The 19,875-nt window shown below is 41.6% G+C and overlaps 1 protein-coding gene across 2 annotated transcripts in view; it reads left to right on the forward strand.

The window, feature by feature from the left end:
• The first annotated feature begins 437 nt into the window (after positions 1-437).
• SCAF4 (SR-related CTD associated factor 4) overlaps positions 438-19,875 on the forward strand; it is an 88,979-nt gene continuing 69,541 nt past the window's right edge. For both annotated transcript variants that reach the window (XM_054974859.1, XM_054974860.1), the window contains exon 1: positions 438-679. In XM_054974859.1, coding sequence (XP_054830834.1) covers positions 650-679 — 30 coding nt within the window. In that variant the 5' untranslated portion in view covers positions 438-649. The remainder of the gene's footprint in view (positions 680-19,875) is intronic.

Raw genomic sequence — 19,875 nt, forward strand, 5'->3', positions numbered from 1 at the left:
GCCGCCCTCCCTTCCCCCAGGAACAAAACCAAAATGACTGACACAACCCAGTGTGCAAGCTTTCGAGTTCTCCATAGCCTGCAGAACATTTTGTCACCTTTTAGCAAGACCTGTTAAATGTTATTAATGCATTTCCTCTTTGGATTCTATTCAGCATTGACTTGAAGGAGCTGTGTCGTCTGAAAATGAGAGAAAAGCGCTTCAAAACGGCAGGCTGACGCGCACCTTTTGGTTCAGGCCTTTGTATTCCGCCTACGAAGGACGAAAGTTCGGACTCCAAAGTCTTCCGGGAAACCCGGGTCAAGAAATTTCGGGGGGGGGGAGGGGGTAAGGACGAAGCGTCCCGTCACGTGGTACTTCCGCCGAGCGCGCCCGTCCCTTTCCACAGCGCTCTCCTCGCCCTTCCTCCTCTGGGTGGCGCGAAGCCGGGAGGACTTCGTTATCCCAGGGTGCTGTTCGGAGCGTGGGCTCGGCCGTCCCGTTGCGCGAGACTGTCTGCCCGGCGACTCTGCCAGCGAGACGCTGCGGGCCGCCGCCAAACGGACATGTTAGCGCCGAGGCCCTGAAGGCGGGTCGCAGCCGAAAGCGACGTCCCGCGGCCTCCTCCCGGTCCTTTTACTCGCGCTGCCGCAGGCCGCGAAACAGCAACATGGAGGCCGTAAACGCCTTCAACCAGGAGGTGGGAAGGAGCGCGGAGTGCGCGAGCCGGGCTGGACTAGGCCGTTTGGGGTGGCTGAGGACTGCTCGGAGGAGGGGGCGGCCCCGGCGCAGCTTGTGGGTCTCCGGCCGGGGGAGGGGGGGGAATAGGGGTCGGGTCGAAGCAGAACATAATGGAGGGATCCCCACGGTCCCTCCCTGCGCCGCGGTCTCCTCTGGGCTGGGCCTGGCGCATAGGTGGCGGCAATGGTGCTGTCTCGGGGGCCACCCTGGGGCTTTTCCCCTACTTGTCACCTCTCAAACCTGAGCGGCTTAACGGCGCGGCTATGCTAGTTCCGTCCCCCATTGATTGAGAAGAGCCGGCCCGGCCACTCTGCATCAGCCTTCAAGTGCTGGGAGAGAGGGAAGGGAATTGAAGTTTCTCTTTGTGTGTGTGTGTGTGTGTGTGTGTGTGTTGGTGGGTGCGTGCTAGGTCGCAGCCTACTCGCGCGCGGAACGAGCCTTCTTTACATTGTGTGCGTGTGTGGGTGAGCGCGCCCTCTTCAATGGGCCTGGCGGGGAAGGAGCGAGCAGGAAGTAGCATTTTCTTGTAGAGTTTTGAGGAAGACACGTGAACAGATAGGACATCTTGAAGCTCTTTTATTTCCAGCCCCAGTAGCCATTCCATATATAAATTCTGGATGTTTAAAGCGATTCAGTTTTTGATGTTTACTCACCTTGCGTTGAGAAAAATGGGTCGTGAATAAAGCAACACCCCAAGAAAGGCCAAAATAAAGTTTTCAAACTCTCAGTGAGATCTGGGAACCCTGTAAAGGAATCTTGAAAGATTCTTACATCACCGATTTTTGTTGGTGGGAACTGGAGGTGTTCAATCGCTTAAGATTTATTAAGACAGGTATTTCAACTACTATCACTGCAGCAGTTTGTTGTATGGAAAATAATTTGGGCTGTAGTCTCTTAACTGGTAGCTTAAACTTCAAGTTGAAGCGTAGATTGATTCCGTTTGAAACTTAATGGGACTGTTGTGATTTTGTATTGCGTAGTTTACTATTGGAAGGTATCAAAATTCTCTGGAAAGCTGCACAGGGGAATGCACAAGAAGCTGTTTAATATGTGTTGCACTGAAACTCCCTAGACAAACCTCAGATGAATGTATGATGTTCCCTCTTCTTTGTCCTTAAACAGCAGAAATGCCACCAGAAGCGATTTTAAAATTAAAAAATAACTATTTATTTTAGAAGGGAAAGGTCAGATGAAATTAGGGGCTGAAAATTTCTGAGGTAATTCAACTTGGAAATCTCTGAGGTAAAATCAGTATATGCACAGACTTTAGTTCTTATGCTCCTCACAGATACTTAAATTCTTATATTTAGATGCTTTTGTTTCCGTGTTTTCCCCAAACTGTCTAGTACACTTTCTTTGAGAATTCTCTTAATCTCTCTGGTTTCCAGAAAGCTGGTACCCTCTTTCCACTACCCAAACCTTTCTCTTGAAATATCAGTATGGGTCTTCAGTGTTTAACTGACCCTTAAGGTCTCCAAAGGCAGTTTCTAACCACACCAGACCAGGATCTCTTCACTCTCCAGAGTTACCTCCCTGTTTGACTGGGTAGGGAAAGTCTCCTCTTTGACCTGATTGGGAGTCTGCACGTACTTCCCAAACATCCTTGCCACCTTTTCCCAAGTTGTCTTGTTGCTGTTAAACTGCTTTGAGTTAGGACCCCATCTCCCCACTGTTCACGCTCCATTCCTCTCAGCTAGGGCTGAAAATAGATCCTCCTCTTTCCATCTTATGCTACCCAATCAGATTCCTTGGAATAGCATGTCATTCAAAGCTCTCTGTTTCTGTAAGGGATTAACCCTTAACAGTCCTTCAGCTGTTTTGAACAGCACAAAAAGTGCAGTCTGTCACAGAACAGAGAGCTGTGTATAGCTCATTGCAACTGCTTGTGCACTAGAATGATGGATCATAGTATTCTCTAGTTAAACATTCGTTTTCTTGTTTAAAAATTTACTTATGATAACATGTCTTTGAGGATGGCATTTACAGTATTCTGTAGCACGGAAATACTGAACAGTGTTTGCTTTTTAATTGAAGATTTCTCATGCAATAACATAATAGGATGTGTCCTAGGACTAGTTGCACATGTTCTGCTGTTGCTAAAAATGCTTCTAATATGGTTCTGTAAGCATCGTTTATCGACTTAAGGTAAATAAACATGCTTGCGTTACAGCTGCCAGATTTACCTGGGGTGATAATAGCCTTGAGCACTGAAACCTATGCACAGATGTTTCTGTCTCTGTTATAGGGGGGACACTTGGCTTCCATAAGTCCAGCATTACTAACCGTGCAGTCCTAAGAAGAGTTACTCCAGTCTAAGCCCATTGAATTCAATGATCTTAGACTGGAGTAACTCTGTTTAGAATTGCACTGTTAATGAATTTACAGACCACATTTCTTGCACAAATTCAAGAAAGATCACTCAATTAAAAGCAATGCAATAGAACAGTATGCAGGAAAATCTGGATTACAGAATTAGAAAATACACTAGAAAATGGTATGATCCATACAGTAAAGTATTTGGCAATATTTCAAATAGTATATAACGAAGACTGCTCACTTCCCTTTAGAAAAATGCTTTCCTGGAAAAAAATGCTTTCCTGAACAACTCTGTTTCACCCATTTAACAGAATGATAGAAGTATAGGAAACTTCTTTACCTTGTCAGGTAGGTCATTCCATCAGGTAGGAGCCACAACAGAACGCATGGATACAAGCAGCTGTCTTGCCCTTCAGAAGCCTTTGCTCAGATTATCTAATCTGCCACAGTGAAGTATATTTGGGGAGGCAGTCCCTGAGATGTGCAGGTCCTAGGCCATGGAAGGCTTTTTAGGTGGTTATAATAATAATAATAATCACGTTTTTATATATATATATATATAAAATCATATAGTCATATATATAAAATCATAAAGTCATATATATATGACTTTTCTAAACAGAATAGTGTCCCATTCAGAGTGGTGAACAAGATCACTATTATCCCCACAATACAGCTGGAGAGCTGGGGCTGAGAGGTGTGGCTTACCCAAGGCCACCTACTAAGCTCATGGCAGTGGTGGAATTCAAACCAGTTGAGTGCTGATTTGCAGCCCAACCACTTAATCACTATGCCACAGCAGCTCTCTACCAGCACCTTGATGAGTGCAGTACTTTGGTAGCATTCGTATCTTGTCTGAGTTTATAGTGCTATTTTAAAGGATTTGGAGAGAAAAGAAATCAGGTATGTACAGGTATTATAAAGCTGAATTTTATGTAAGTAAAAACTACTGTGTTAGAGGCCGATTTCTGGTGTGCTCCTCTGTGGAACTAAAAGGTTTAAAGGTTGTCATGTAAGTTGGCAATTGCCTAGCTGCCTGTAGCAAATAAAAATTGATTTGAGGCAAATCCGTTATTGGGTGCACATAATGTTGCAGTGGCATTCAGCTAAGTTTCAGAACAGCTGTTACATTTGTGTATGCACTGTCTCTTGGCAGAAAGTCTGAAAGAGATTGTGCTGTCTTCATCCTGAGCTGAGAAATAAAACATAACACCATGGCCACTCCCTATTGTGCTCTTCTGTCTGTGCTCTTCAGTGGTTTTCTGGCTAAGGGGAACTCAGCAATATGCTATGACTACTGTTGAGAGTGATGTGATTGAAGCTGAAGGAAAACCCACTGCTGCACTTTTGTAAGGCCCTGTATGCAGTCTCTGCTATTCCGTTCTGTGTTTGACAAAGCTCAGGTCTGTTGCAGATAAATGCACAATTCTGTGTTTAGAGATAATGAGAGAGGTATAGTATCATAAAAGGGGAACAAAAAGAATGAATATACAAACAGTGCAGGCGGTTGGCAGTTTGCCCCCATAATAATTATGCCTAGTCATAAAATGATAGCTTGGCATTTTACATACAAAATTGAATGCAAGGCAGATTTTCTTAAGACATATAGTACATTATTGTTTACTTTTAATGTACAGATTAAATGGTTGCATCTGAAATCTCAAGTTTGAAGTCCCACTATTTTGAGTGGAACTTAAATCCATATACAGTAGTAATGGTGATTTTTCAGTTCTTAGAAATTATAATGTATGTATTGTGCAAGTGATTTTCATGGTTAGATTAGTGAGTAAGAAACAAGAAACTGGCAACCAGCTCCAGTCTGCTAGGCTGTTGATATCATTGTCTGCTTTTACGAGTTTTTTAGAAGATTGTTGGTGGCCACTGTTGGAAACAGTTCTGGCTTGAATAAGACTAGCCTAGCTAAGTCAACCAGGACCTATGCTAGATGTGTCCTATATAGGACAGAATAGGTTATATTTCCTTTGCATGGTATCTTTTCACCTTTTGTGGGTCCTCAGGGGCTCCAACAACCTGGGACAGGATGTGCTTGTGTTTCCCAGCTCAGTGATAGGCTGCTTCTTTCAAGGCAGGGACAGGATTGTTTACTACCTAAATGAAAGCATTGCTACCTGTCAAGATACATCTTTTGGACTCTTAATTGGAATTCCTAAAAATGAGGGCTCACATGGCTGAGCCAGCAACTGGAGAGCTTCTGTCTTCCTGGCATATCCCTTACCTATAGGTTAGAGGTAATATCGTCCCTCTTCTCTGATTGCATCTCTTAATGCTCACTGCATGGGGACTATCTCTGCAATAGAGAAACTAGTAAGATCTCAAACACTAAACACGAGCTATGCTTGTCCTGTGGCATCTTCTTTCATCCAAATACAACAATAGCCCCTACTGCTGATTTTTGCTTTCTTAGATTCCACCAGTCCACTACACATTACTGGGGGGAAATGGCTACAAGCTGTGGTGGCTGAAGGGAGCCTTATCTACAGAAGCAGCAAACTTTGAATACTAGTGCTGTGATTGCAGCTGTAGGGGAGGGCCTTGACTTCTGTGCCCTGTCTGTTTGTCCCTCCAAGGAAACTGGTTGGCTGCTGTGTGAAACAGTATGCAGGACTAGATGGACCACTGGTTTAATCCAACAGGTTCTTATGGGAAGGGGGAAGAAAGAGTTTCTTCCATCTTCCACCTACCTAAAGATTTAATCTTTAAAGACTGTAGGAGAAACAATCCATCTTTATAGCATTAGCCTTACAAGAAATTTGCATAGGATTGTGATATTGCATTAGATCATGATGATATGTTCCACTAATGCTGGCACTTTTCTCTAGTGCAAGGAGCCTTCTCCAGTGCAGGTGGTTCTTCTGCTAGGGAACATCTTAAAGGAAGACTTGTGCTGAGGGAAGAGGCCACTGATCATGAAATGGATCCATGGGATTCTAACTGTCACAATTAGCTACGGGGGTGGTGTTTTCACTCTCCTTCTCCCCAAAGATTGCAGTTTACAACCTATCAATACTTCAGTACTGATTCTTGTTCCTGTAGTTAATGACTAATTAGCTGATATTGAAATCTGTGATTTGCAAAAATGCTCTTATTGACTGTTAAATTCCATGATTGCCAATATAATATTCCTGATTATACCATCCAATTATCCTACTTCAGTAAAAAAAAAAAGTGTTATCCATGTTATAAAAAGATGCACTGTAGTAATATATTCTAGGAGCTCTGTGGCACAGAGTGGTAAGCTGCAGTACTGCAGCCCAAGCTCTGCTCACGACCTGAGTTCGATCCTGGTGGAAGCCGGATTGAGGTAGCTGGCTCAAGGTTGACTCAGCCTTCCATCCTCCCGAGTTCGGTAAAATGAGTACCCAGTTTCCTGGGTACTCCAGTAGATGACTGAGGAAGGCAATGGCAAACCACCCCGTAAAAAGTCTGCCAAGAAAACGTCATGATGCAGCGTCCCCCCATGGGTCAGTAATGACTCAGTGCTTGCACAGGGGACTACCTTTACCTACCTAGAACTGTTTGGGATTATACAGAAAAGTGTTTGGTACTATATTCTTGATATACAAATCATAATTCAGGATTTTTATAGCTTCTGCCCTGGTTGTTTCTGTAATAATTGACTCTGCTGAAAAGTTCTTTCCCCCCCTTCTTTCAGGCCACAAATAAGTCTTGGGTTAGATTGCCTTCTTAAAGACCTACCTAAAAGGTATTTTGTGTTCTTATTTCAAATAAAAATGTGTCTAGGCCCCTTTTCAGTTACTTTTGAATTGTAATAGACAGTGGCTGGAATCCTGAGAATATTTTCATGAAAATAAGCCCCATTGAATAAATTGGGACTTACTTCTAAGTAGACCTCCTTTGGATAGCTCCCAGAGTTTCTGAACTATTTAGGTTAGTAATTTCTAAATAATGAGTTGGGATATTTGTGAATGATCACTGCTAATGGTGGATGTTAGGATGAAAGACATATGTGTGAAATGCAAGTTTTGGGAAAAAATGCTTCCTGAACAAAACCAGAATTCTTTGGTGGTATTGTTGGTTAATTTGAGTCAAAAACAATGTAGTCAAGTATTCAGTTTTTTTCTCTGAATGGATTAGCATCAGGTGTGGAATTGCTAGTTCACGTATTTTGAAAAACGACTAGGAATTTGTGATAAGCATCTTAAGAGGATTCTAATAGCTAATTGGCTACATCACAGGAAAGGGCAGAAGAGATTTAAGTGTGTAAGTTAAGGTGTATATTCTGGGTGCAGGGGGTTGATGAGGAAAATACTATTGCAGGAGCTGGTCAGAGAAGCCAAAAGAAATGTATGTTTTGCCATTATGGCTGTTCTGTGCTTTTGTCAGTGTGACTGTAAAGCAGATACAAGATTTCTCCGTATGTTACAGACATTCTGGTTTATACTCTTTGTGGCAGCTTTCCTTTGGTCTGATCCCACTAGATTTCTAGCTTCAAGAGTAATATACTACATTTTCTTGGGAAAAGGCTATATGAGGACCAGAGAGACCTCAGCTTGTTTATTCTATTTATTTATTTAACTTATACCCTGCCTTGCCTGCAAGCGGGCTCAGGGCGGCTTCCAACAATATTCCAATAAAAATACAATAAAACATTAAAACCACTTAATCCAGATAACATAATAAAAAGATTCAGGTGCCACTGATCAAATCAGGCTACTATAAAATACTACAAGCCACAGGCACCGCCATGGTGTAAATCCAGGGCGGCTACAGAGGGAGGGCAGGGCGATCAGAAAGGGGTACACAAAGCTGGCCCCTAATCAAAGGCCCGGTGGAATACTCTGTCTTGCAGTCCCTGCGGAACTGTAATATGTCCTGCAGGGCCCAGATCTCCAGTGGGAGAGTGTTCCACCAGGCTGGGGCCAGGGCAGAAAAGATCCTGGCCCTAGTCGAGGCTAGCCGAATGTCCCTTGGGCCAGGGACCACCAGAAGCTGCTTATTCAAAGAGTGCAAGGCCCTGCGGGGACATAATGGGAAAAGCAGTCCCACAGGTATGTAGGTCCCAGTCCGTGAAGGGCTTTAAATTCTAAAACCAATACCTTGAATTGGATCCGGAACTCAACTAGGAGCCAGTGCAGCTGGTATAACACAGGGTGGATGTGCACCCTTAAATAGCACCTTTGTGAGGATGTGTGCCACTGCATTCTGGACCAGTTGTAACTTCTAGGTCAAGCCCAAAGGCAGCTGAGTTTATTGTATCTAGCTGTGTTCATTGTATGTAACCTACAGGCATTAGGGTTACAAAGTCCTTGTGTGTTGGGCCATTGAATTGGATGTTCAATAAGTTTCCCAGATTCATACAAGCTTTTTTTCTCCTTGTGTCCAGGGCAGCTGCCTCCCCTTTGTGTTATCTTCTTCTTAAAGCCTCCACTGAAGCGGTTGGCTTCATTTTTGAAATCTCATTGATTATGTGGTTGCATGTAAATTTTGCAACTGAGTCAGTGGCAGTGCTCCACAGCAGCTCCACCTGATGCTTTAGGGATGAGAAAACAGTGCAGGGGAAAGGTGGCTGCCATTTCTGCCCTCGTGCTCCAGTCACAAGGAGAAAAGGGATTGAGTCTGTGAGGCACAAAACTCCCATTAAATATGGATTCAAAGTCCTTGTGTTGTTGAGGACATATAAAAAGGCTTTAAGCAATACATTTGTGATGCATGAGGTGGAAGTCAGTTGAAGCCAAATTGGGTAGCTTTACCTCATGTGGTCTCCAAAACTGTTAGTATAATGAATACCAAGTTGTTATAAGAGATCTGTTAATCTTACTGGGTGTACAAGAGATCCAAGGAAAATTACTGGCTGTTGTAATTTCAATGGAGAGACACTATTTGTCGTAGACAGAAATCAAGTACAACCTCACATATTATATAAAATATAATTATATAAAATAAAATATATTAAATAAATACATTATCCTTAAACATAAAAGGCAAACCGTGTTGCTGATGACTCACTTCTTATTCCACGCAGGCACAGTACGCAGGGATAGGAAGCGAGTCGGGTAAAATGGTTTGCCTCCGTGCTGCCTTCTCAAGGCCTCCAGAGGCCCAGAAAGACTCAGCGCAGCTGCGGGAAGGCCTGGCGCCGCTTCTGGAGGCTTGGGAAGGACCTGCACGGCAGTGAGAAGACATGGCACCACAGCGGTGCCGCCCAGTGTGGGGCAGCCCAGCATGGGGCTGCCCAGCCCAGTAGCCCGCTGTGGCGTGGGCTGCCTGGCCCGCTGTGGCATGGGACTGCGCAGCTCAGCAGCCTGCTGTGGTGTAGGGTGGTCCAGCCTGGCAGCCCACTGCAGCGTGGGGCAGCCCAGCCCAGTGGCCGGTTGCTGACACGGGCGGCTTGGTCTGGCTCCTGCTGCTAGAACTCATTGTATTATGTCACAATGGGCTCTGGCGCTAGTATAAAATAAAATATAAATACTTGCCTACTGGCATTATGTACAGTAATGCTGGCAAGAACATGTCTTAAAATCATGGCTTGATACATCTTTTTTTAAATCTATAACATCCAATCTGATGAAAAGTTCTGGTCAACTTGAAAGCTTGCTCACTGTTTTGTGTCATTTTGTTTGGTCCTAATATATGGTATTGCTTTGGGGGGGGGGTTTGAGGGGGAGAAAAAGAGAGGTTCAGAGTAGGCTAGAAATGGAGCCTTTCCTAATACACTGTTCATCTTTATCCTGCCTTGAGCTTTTTGTGGAAGATGGGGTAATATGAAGTGACGACCCTCTTTGTTCCAATAAAGATCTGTTATGGCCAACTTAAGCCAGACCTTATTTATTCATTTAAATCATTTATAGTCCATCTTTCTCACGGTCTTAAGGCAGATTACACAGTGTGAGTCACTACTGTCAATATCAAACATATTTCAACAAACGTGTAATGGGGGTATAAATCTGCAAAGATTTAAAAACTCATCAGAAATCCATTGCAGAGTTCAAGAAATGCTGATCCTACTTATAGCAATAGTAGTGAAGAGTATGGTCCCTCAAAGTTTACAGTAACAGTAGTGAAGTTTGTCGTCCCTCCTTATCTATTTACTGATGGCTTTCTTGAGACCACTTCCTTACAGTAAATAAGAACCAACTTCCTAAAATGATTATCTTTGCATGACACTGGAAAGAAAGAAGTGAGGCAGCCATCTTGTTTTTTTATTAGAGAAGGGACCCCAAAGTGGAGTGCAGCTGCTGAAAAGACCATGCTCAGTGCCCTGGCCAAACAAAATGTGTGAATGTAGGAATATGGAACAAGTTCATTTTTTCAGAATTGATAAATGTTCTTTGGCTCTAGGAGTCAAAATTATTGTTACTATAAAATGTAATCTTAACTGCTTCATAGTTCCTTGTAATTTTATTAAAGCTGTGATAAAAGTGATGTATATAAATAAATGTAGGGGTAACCCTGATTGCCATCACCAGAACAGTAAGTTAAACTCTATATCTTAACTTCACCCCATTTACACATAATATCATAATTGATTTTTAAGAGCTCCATTTAATTGAATGTTTGAGCTGGTATAGAAGATAACTGGTTAAGAAAAAAAATCATCCACTGTTACTTACTGTCTAAAAATAAGTTTACATGTAAACAACCTATGGCTTACATATTATTTTTACTTACATATATTTTTACATCATACAACAAAACATTGTGCTGTGAAATAATACATGAGTTTTCGTTTGGTTCTAACCAGCTTTTTTTCAAACTGCTACTTCCCTCCTTATTACAGCCCTGTTCCACATGATTTTTGTCCATGCAGGTCTTGTGATACCAAACACAGACTTTTTGGCAGACAAAGAGGATCCCTTTCTACTTTTTTTACAAGTAGAAAAACTGATTGGACACCCAAACCTCTGTACTTCTTCTGAGAGTTGCTGACACATTGCAGTGAAATCGTTGCTAAAAATAGGCTCCACGATGAAATGTCTAGGTGCTATGGTGACTAGGGCTGTGCACTTTGGGTTTCCGATTCAGGTAAATTACCCGAGTCGGACCCGTTCTGGAAAGATTCTGGATATCCGAATCGGGGCCAGCAGATTTGGAAATCCTGAATCAAAGCTTTCCAAAGCTTTTGGAAAGCTTCGGAGCTGAGTTTAAAGGGCCCCGCTGCTGCTTGCAAGCCGCGGTGGGGCCCTTTAAACATCATCTCACCCCCACCTACCTTGTTGGCGGCAGCTGCCGCCACCTGAGCCTGCAGGGCGTTGGGGAATGCTGGAGTTGCCTCCTCCAGCCTTTCCTGCCCCTCAAATGGCTGCGGCGCACTGGTGCCGCAGCAGCCATTTGAGGGGCTGGAAGGGCTAGAGGAGGCAGAGAAAGCCCCTCCTGCCCCTCAAATGGCCGTTGTGGCGCCGGCACGCTGCAGCCATTCGAGGGCCAGGAAGGGCCAGAGGAGGCAGCTCTGGCCTTCCCCAATGCCCCGGAGGCTCAGGTGGTGGCAGCACAAGGTTGCGACGGGCTGGAGGCTTCAGGCTGTCGCTACGGCAATGACAGCACGAGGCTGCTGCCACAGCCTGGAGCCTGCTGCGGTGGCAGTGGCCTGCAGCACAGCTGAACCTTCCACCAGGTAAGGTAAGTGGATGGGGGGTGGAGGGGTTCCTCAGGGGGGTGGGGTGGAAGGGTTGCCCTGGAGGGGGAGAGTTGCCCCCCTTGCTTCAGTATGTTCTGAATATTTACGAAACATACCGAAGTGAGTAAAGTACCTTAATTCCGAAGCGGCTATTTCCGCTTCGGAAGGTAAGGTATTTCCGAAAATTTTCCCCACTTCGGGTAAACCCGAAGCGGGAAACCTGAATCAACCCCCTCCTGCATACCCCTAATGGTGACTTGATGCCTGGATTTTGTTGAGCCCTAACTTAATGGTTTGCACTATGTACTCCTGCTCTGCAGAATAGGTAAAAGTCATAGAATTGTTAGCCAGTCATTCAGAAACATTTCCTGAGCACAGATTTATTGGAAGAGAAGTTAAAGAACTTTCACTTGTATTTTTGAAATGTTGATCAGTACTTATCTGCATGATATTCTCAGTGTCAGTCATGTCAAAGAGTAGGTTTCTTGCATCAATACTATTGATTTGTTTGAAAGAAATAAATCTCAGATTTATTCCTCTCCGTGCTTTGAAAAATGTAGTACTTAGGCATTGTTTCTGCATTGGTCTTGAAGCTTGGTGTACTTTAAGCTTGAGTTGTTTAATAAAATTTAGTAAGCAGGAAGACAAGAAATTAGTTTTCTAGTTTTTTCAAAGCTTAACTCAGCTATACCATATTACTGTATATTGGTATCATTGCTTCAGATTCTTCCCAATGCCTTTATTTTTAGAATCTAAACCGCTGAAAGTGGGCGGTGAGATTACCTAAGGGGATACTAGGTAGCAGGTGGAGCTGGAGGTGGCCCCTCTGAGCATATTGTTATTTTCGATTGACCAGTCTAGAGCCTAGAGTGAAAAGGGACTTCCGGTTTGGGATCCATGGAGGTCTAACGCAGCTCCATTTGCGGAGCTGACCGGACTGCCGTTTTAACCGGCCGGAGGGGTGAAAATAGCCCGCGGCCGACTGCTCTCAGGCGGGGAGCAGGCAAAGAACGCTCAAGACCCTAGGGTGAGTTAGATCTCGGACGAGGGGGAGCTCTACACAACGAGTCTCCTCCCGGTCCTTGAGGTCCCACCTTGCGACGGGTCGGCTACAATCTCTGCGGCAGTTTTGGGGCCAATTCGGCTGGCATAAGACCTACATACCCAAGCTTCGATTGGGGGAAGAAGCTGAGAGGAGAACTTAAAATCGAAACAGCGATTACAACCCGAGAAAAGTGAAGAGAAGGTAAAGATCGTTATCTTTCGATACGGGACAGATTGACAAAAACAGAAAGGAAAAAAAGTAGATTTTTAAACTGCAACAGACTAGTGAAAAAGAGGGGAAGACTCGGCAGGAGTTGTATTTGAAAAGAGACTAAGTTTAAAGAAGTTATTAAAGAAATCGGACTATTGTTTTGAATACCTGTGGCTTTGGAGCTGTGAGAAAAAGACACCATCGCGAGACCTGCTGTGGGAAGACGGGAGACAGGAAGTGCGTAATAACAATAGAGCGGCTGGAGAGAAGCGGCCCTTGCTGGAGGGCAGGAAGTAGGGAATCGCCATTTTTGAAAAGGGAAGGGTCGCGGCTTCAGCGGAAAAGGAAGTAGGCCATTTTGGATTACAAAATCATAGAGAAACCATAGAGAAAAGACGCCCGACATTTTGGACACTTTAAAAGTTAATTTTGGCAAGAAGATTGGGACATTTGAAAAAGAAAAACGTTTAATTTTACGCCACGGAGTTAAGGAAGAGAGCAGAGTCGTGGGAGCGAGCCAAAGCAAGCCCCACGATGTCGAAAAAAGAGTGGCAATCGGCAAAAGAAAACCTGGACAAAAATTTGGACAAAAAACTTTTAGACATGATTAAAGAGCTTAAGGATACGAAATTGGAGTTGATTAAAGAGGTTAAAGAGGTTACACAGACAGTAAAGTCGGAGCTGTCAGAAGTGAAAAAAGGCATGGAAACGATACGAAGTGAATTACAAGGAACGCAGCAGAGAGTTAAAACAGTAGAAGACGCGATGGAGAATTTAATAGACACGCAACAAACAGAGATGAGATTGGTGAAAGGGAGAATGTCAGTTGCAGAAACTAAACATATGGAGAAGCAGCTACGTTTTCGTGGTTTGCCAGAAGTGGATGGAAAGTCAGCGCAAGAACAGATGACTGAGGTGTTGGCTGAATACCTGGGGAAGGAGGAGGAGGAAATTGTGGCTATCCAAGATGTGGCATGCTGTGTGAACTCGAGAATTGCAACCCAGAGGAAATTACCAAGAGATGTGATTGTGCAGTTTACAACACGAAATATGAAAGAGATGATTGTGACAAAACAGTTTCAAGATCCATTGGAGATTGATGGCAAGACGATTATCATAATGGAATTGCCCAGATCAGTGTTATTAGACCGGAAAAAATATAAAGTGCTAATTCAGATTTTGAAGGACATGAAAATCAGGTACAGATGGGAGTTACCGGAAGGAGTGTCCTTTGAGTTTGGAGGGGCCAAAAACGCATCAGATCTGAGCGAGAGATGGAGCGATTTATTAAGGACAATGAAAAGGACTTACCAACAAGACCATGAGTATGGAGTGTAAAGTACTATCTTGGAATGTAAATGGACTAAACTCACCGAATAAGAGGAAAAACATTTTTCACTGGCTACTAAAACAAAAATGTGACATTGTGTGTTTGCAAGAGACCCATATTAGAAAACAGGATGTAAAATATTTAAAATCTGGAAAACTGGGCAAAGAATTTGTAGCGGCCTCTAATAAGAAAAAAAGAGGAGTGGTGCTGAACCTAAAAGAGGAGCTACAGCCAAAATTTGTTATGAGAGATGTGGAAGCTAGATTTGTAGCAGTGGAATGTATTTGGAATTTAAAGAAAGTGTTGGTAGTCGGACTCTATGCACCTAATGGTGCAAAAGAAAGCTTCTTTGAGGATTTGAGGAAGCATTTAGATGATTTTGTATATGACCAGATAATTCTTGCTGGAGACTTCAATGGAGTGACAGACTTGGAACTAGATAAAAAAACTACAACGGCACAAAAGAAAAAAGGACTTTTACCAAAGCTTTTTTTTGAGTTGATTCAACAAGAGACTCTTGAAGATGTATGGAGGAGAAAATATCCTAAAAGCAGACAGTTTACTTTTTATTCTGCAAGGCATTCTACATTATCAAGAATTGATATGATCTGGGCCTCAAAAGACTTAGCGTTATGGACTAAAGAGGTGGAAATAATGCCGATGGTAGGCTCAGATCATAATCCAATTATGTGGAAACTAGGAAAAAGGAGAAAAAGGAAAGCATGGAGAATAAATGAGGACTTGTTACAGGAAAATGAGAATATGGAAATATTGAGAAGAGAGACAAAGTTTTTTATACAATACAACGTGAATAAAGAAGTACCAACCAATAAAGTTTGGGATGCTTACAAGGCGGTTGTAAGGGGCATACTAATGGATTTAAATGGTAGAGCAAGAAAGAAGAAAGAGGAGAAAAGACAAGAGATTGAGGAGAAAATAAAAGCCAAAGAAACACAGCTAAAAAAGAGACCAGGGAAAAAGAAAATATACCAGGAAATTAAAATACTTCAGGAACAGCTAACAGCAATGAGTAATAAAGAAATGGAATGGAATCTTAAAAGACTGAATCAAAAAGCGTTTGAGGGCGCTAATAAACCTGGGAAGTACCTGGCATGGCAATTGAAGAAGAAAAGGGAAAAGAAAATAATAAATAAAATTTGTGAAGATAACAAAACGTATTTGGAGCAGACTACCATTAGTAGAGCCTTTTATAAATTTTACGCTAAATTGTATAATAAGAAAGAAGTGAATAAAGAATCAATAGCGTCATATTTGGAGAAGATCAAACTTCCAGAAATCTCGGAAGCTTGGAGAAACAAGCTGAACAGTGAAGTAACTGACGAGGAAATAAGTAAGGCAATACAATCTGCAAATCTAGGAAAGGCGCCAGGGCCAGATGGACTTACGGCTAAATTTTATAAGGTAATGGCTAATGAACTGGCACCATTCCTAAAAGAGGTGATAAATGGAATTTTAAGGGATCAAAGGATTCCAGCTACTTGGAGTGAAGCGAACATATCATTGATCCCAAAAGAGGGCCAAGACCTGACTAACGTGAAAAATTACAGACCCATATCGCTACTTAACAATGACTATAAAATTCTTGCGAAGATATTGGCGGAGAGATTGAAGGGGTGGCTCTCGGAAGTTATAGAGGAGGAACAAGCAGGCTTTTTGCCAGATAGACAAATAAGAGACAATCTAAGGACAGTGATCAATGCTATTGAATACTACGATAAGCGTTGTGACAAAGAGGTTGGCTTCTTCTTTGTAGATGCTGAAAAAGCGTTTGACAATTTAAACTGGGACTTTATGTTTGCCACTATGGAAAAGCTACAACTGGGAGAAAGATTCATCAGAGCAATTAAGGAAATCTACAGAGACCAGACTGCAGCAATTGTGGTGAATGATGAATTGACTAAGAAATTGACGATAAGCAAAGGAACAAGACAAGGTTGCCCGTTATCTCCATTGTTGTTTATTTTAGTGTTGGAGGTTCTGATGATACAAATACGTCAAGATGAGGAAATTCGGGGAATTAAAATAAAGGACTATTCATATAAGGTCAGAGCATTTGCGGACGACATAATGTTAATTGTAGAGGACCCACTGGAGAATATGCCAAGAGTGATAGATAAGATTAAGGAGTTTGGAGACTTGGCAGGTTTTTATATTAACAAAAAGAAGTCAAAGATACTATGCAAAAACATGACCAAGCAGAAACAACAACTATTAATGGAAACAACGGACTGTGAAGTAACAAGCAAAGTGAAATATTTGGGAGTCGAATTAACTGCAAAGAATATAGATTTGTTCAAAAACAATTATGAAAAACTATGGACTCAGATAGAGAGAGACTTGATTAAATGGAACAGATTGAATTTGTCATGGTTGGGTAGGATTGCAGCAGTTAAGATGAATGTGTTACCAAGAGTAATGTTTTTGCTACAGACAATACCAATCATCAGAGACTCTAAACAATTTGAAAAATGGCAGAGGAAAATATCAGATTTTGTTTGGGCAGGCAAGAAGCCTCGAGTGAAAGTGAAAGTTCTACAAGATGCAAAGGAAAGAGGCGGAATGCAACTGCCCAATCTGAGACTTTATCATGACGCAATCTGCCTAGTTTGGTTGAAAGAATGGATGACATTAAAGAACAAGAAACTACTAGCCCTAGAGGGATATAAAAAAATATTTGGATGGCACGCATATCTATGGCATGACAAAGTAAAGGTCAACTCGATGTTCCTGCATCATTTTGTACGGAGAAGTTTATATACAATCTGGAAGAAGTATAGAATTTATCTACAAGAAGGAACTCCCTTGTGGGTGGTTCCGTATGAGGTGATAGACCCGAGAGCTGTTGATAATGAACAACAATGTTTAACATACAAAGAAATAACTAAAACTGAAGCATCTAAACTTAGAATAAAGACACAAGAGGAACTATCACCTAACTATGACTGGTTCCAGTACAGACAGATTAGAGACTTATATAACTCGGACTCTGTAAACGGAGGTATACGAATAGAGAATTCGGAACTAGAGCAGACCCTTCTTAAAGAGGACAAGAAAAGAATATCCAAGGTATACCAAGTACTGTTGAAATGGTATACCGAGGATGAGATAGTTAAAACACAAATGGTGAAATGGGCTATAAACTTTAATAAAGAAATAACAATGGAGGCATGGGAATACTTGTGGAAAACTACAATGAAGATAACGACATGTACTAATATTAAAGAGAACATTTACAAAATGATTTATCGTTGGTACATGACACCAAAGAAGATTGCGCTAGGGAACTTGAATACTTCTAATAAATGCTGGAAATGTAAGAAGCATGAGGGCTCCCTCTATCACATGTGGTGGTCGTGTGAGGTAGCTAGGCAGTACTGGGGGGAAGTAATAAGAGAAATGAGTGAAATTTTACAATTTCAAATAAATAAGAACCCAGAACTCCTGCTACTAAACTTGGGAATGGAGGGAATTCCAGCCCAGCATAGGACGTTGATATTTTATATGACAGCAGCAGCTAGACTTTTGTATGCGCAAAAATGGAAAGTACAAGAAGTGCCAACTATTGAAGATTGGATCTACAAATTGCTGTACATGGCAGAAATGGACAAGATGACAAGAAAACTGAGAAATCTGGACTCAGGGCAGTTTAACACAGATTGGGAGAAGCTGAAACAATATCTGGAGAAGAAATGGGAGGTGGGAGGAAAACTGTGGCAGTTTGAGAACTACTGAAGTATAATAAAAGTATAATAGAGGGGGGTGACTTTACCGAGGGAGGAAAAGATAAATGTGAATTAATAAGCAGTTAACAGATTGATATATAAATAGATATATATAGGTTAATAGATAGAATATTGATAGAAAATAATTAATGATAAGGTTTAAATATAAGGAGTGAATAACTAACAATATTTTCTTTCTTTGATAAGATTTATATGCACCAAACTGAATGTACAGAAGAGTTAAATTGATTGATTATGTGATGTGCTATAGAGAATTACCATAAAAAGATAGAATGAGGAATATATAGAGAATAAGTCAAATTGTTTGATTTAATTATAAGATTTTTATGGTTTATGATATATAGAAATATTTGAAACTGGAAAAGGGGATAAATTGTTTATCTAAGATGGAAACAAAGATTTACAGTTTGGGTATATAATGAGAAAAGTAGTTAAGGATGTACTGCTTAATATAATAGAGAATGTATATCTGTTTTAGATAGAGGAATTTAACAGAAGTAAGGGAAAAGGGACAAAGGGTGGGAAAGCTGTTGGAAGTCAACAAAAGGGGGGGAAAGGGAGGGGGTTAGGAATGAAAAATTTGGGGAAAATTGAATGTAATGTAAAAATAATGGATTCTAACCCAATAAAAAATTTTTCAAAAAAAAAAATAGAGCCTAGAGTGAAAAAACGCCTTCCTTGCTTCAAGATTCTGCCTCTGCATGGTGTTGAAATCTGGTGGAAAGTATTGGAATTTTTAGTAAATATGCCACCAGAGCTCTAATCAGAGCATGTTTTGAGGAACTGTTGTCACCATGTATGCTTTTGTCTGTCATTTTTCAAGTTTTTGCTAGTCTTTAACATAATATTTAATCATTGGGAAACTGGTATTACTTAATCAAGCCCATCCCATTAAGAATTTACTGAAGTAGCTACTAAATGTAGCATCTAAGATTCCTGCTAAATGACTACAGACTTGAAAAACTGGTATCACTGGATCAAGTTCATTAATTTTGATGCATTAATTAGATTAAAGAGTTTTAATTGGATTTTGAACACATGTTCGGTTGTTACTGTTTTGAATTTTATTGTTAGTATCTTCCTTAGCAGGTTATGTAAACTGCAATTCTAAACAATGCTTTTAAGAGTGTAGGATGGGAGCACTGAGGATGAGTTTATGGAATCAGTGGGGTGGTGCCCCCAAAAGTTTCAGAACCATTGGCTTAGATAAGTAGTTGAAAAGTTGAATGGCTCATTTATTTTTTCTGCTTTATATTAGGCCAATGTTAATATTAACACTTTTTATAATTTATCTTTTTTAGCTGCCTTGAATCTAAGGAGGCAAGATGTAATATTAAATATATTAAATACATTGTGTGGATTTGTGATATTTGAATTGTTTAACTGTTTTACATTTATGAAGTGGTGCTGTCTTTATGGGAACAGTAAACCCTGTAAACACATGCATTTGAAGTATTCCTTTACTACTGCTTTAAAATTGCTAGCAGAAGTTGACTCTGTGACATTGCAAGGTAAGTTTTGTAGCCCTTTGCATTCTTTCTCGGCTGAAGAAAGAAGGCCCTGTATCGATCAGGTCACCCTTCATTGAAGGATGAACAAAAGAGTATCGATTATCAGTGCAGACCCCGTGTACTTGATGTACATTGTATAGTGGAGGACCAGTGTTTCCATCTTTCAACCCTATGTTGTTTATTCCACCAATTCTTAGTTCCAGCAACTACATTAATCTGCATGCTTTCTCTTCATGTCTTCCCTAAAAGTAGCACTTCTTGACCACAGCTGATGCAGTCTGTACCGCTGAGGTTTGGGTCCCCCCAAATTAAGCCATTCCACTGCTACTACTTTGTTCCTAATGAAAAACCTAACAAATAGTGGAAATGTTTGTGGTTTTCAG

The sequence above is a fragment of the Eublepharis macularius genome, chromosome 3, assembly GCF_028583425.1.
Source record: "Eublepharis macularius isolate TG4126 chromosome 3, MPM_Emac_v1.0, whole genome shotgun sequence".
NCBI lineage: Eukaryota > Metazoa > Chordata > Lepidosauria > Squamata > Eublepharidae > Eublepharis > Eublepharis macularius.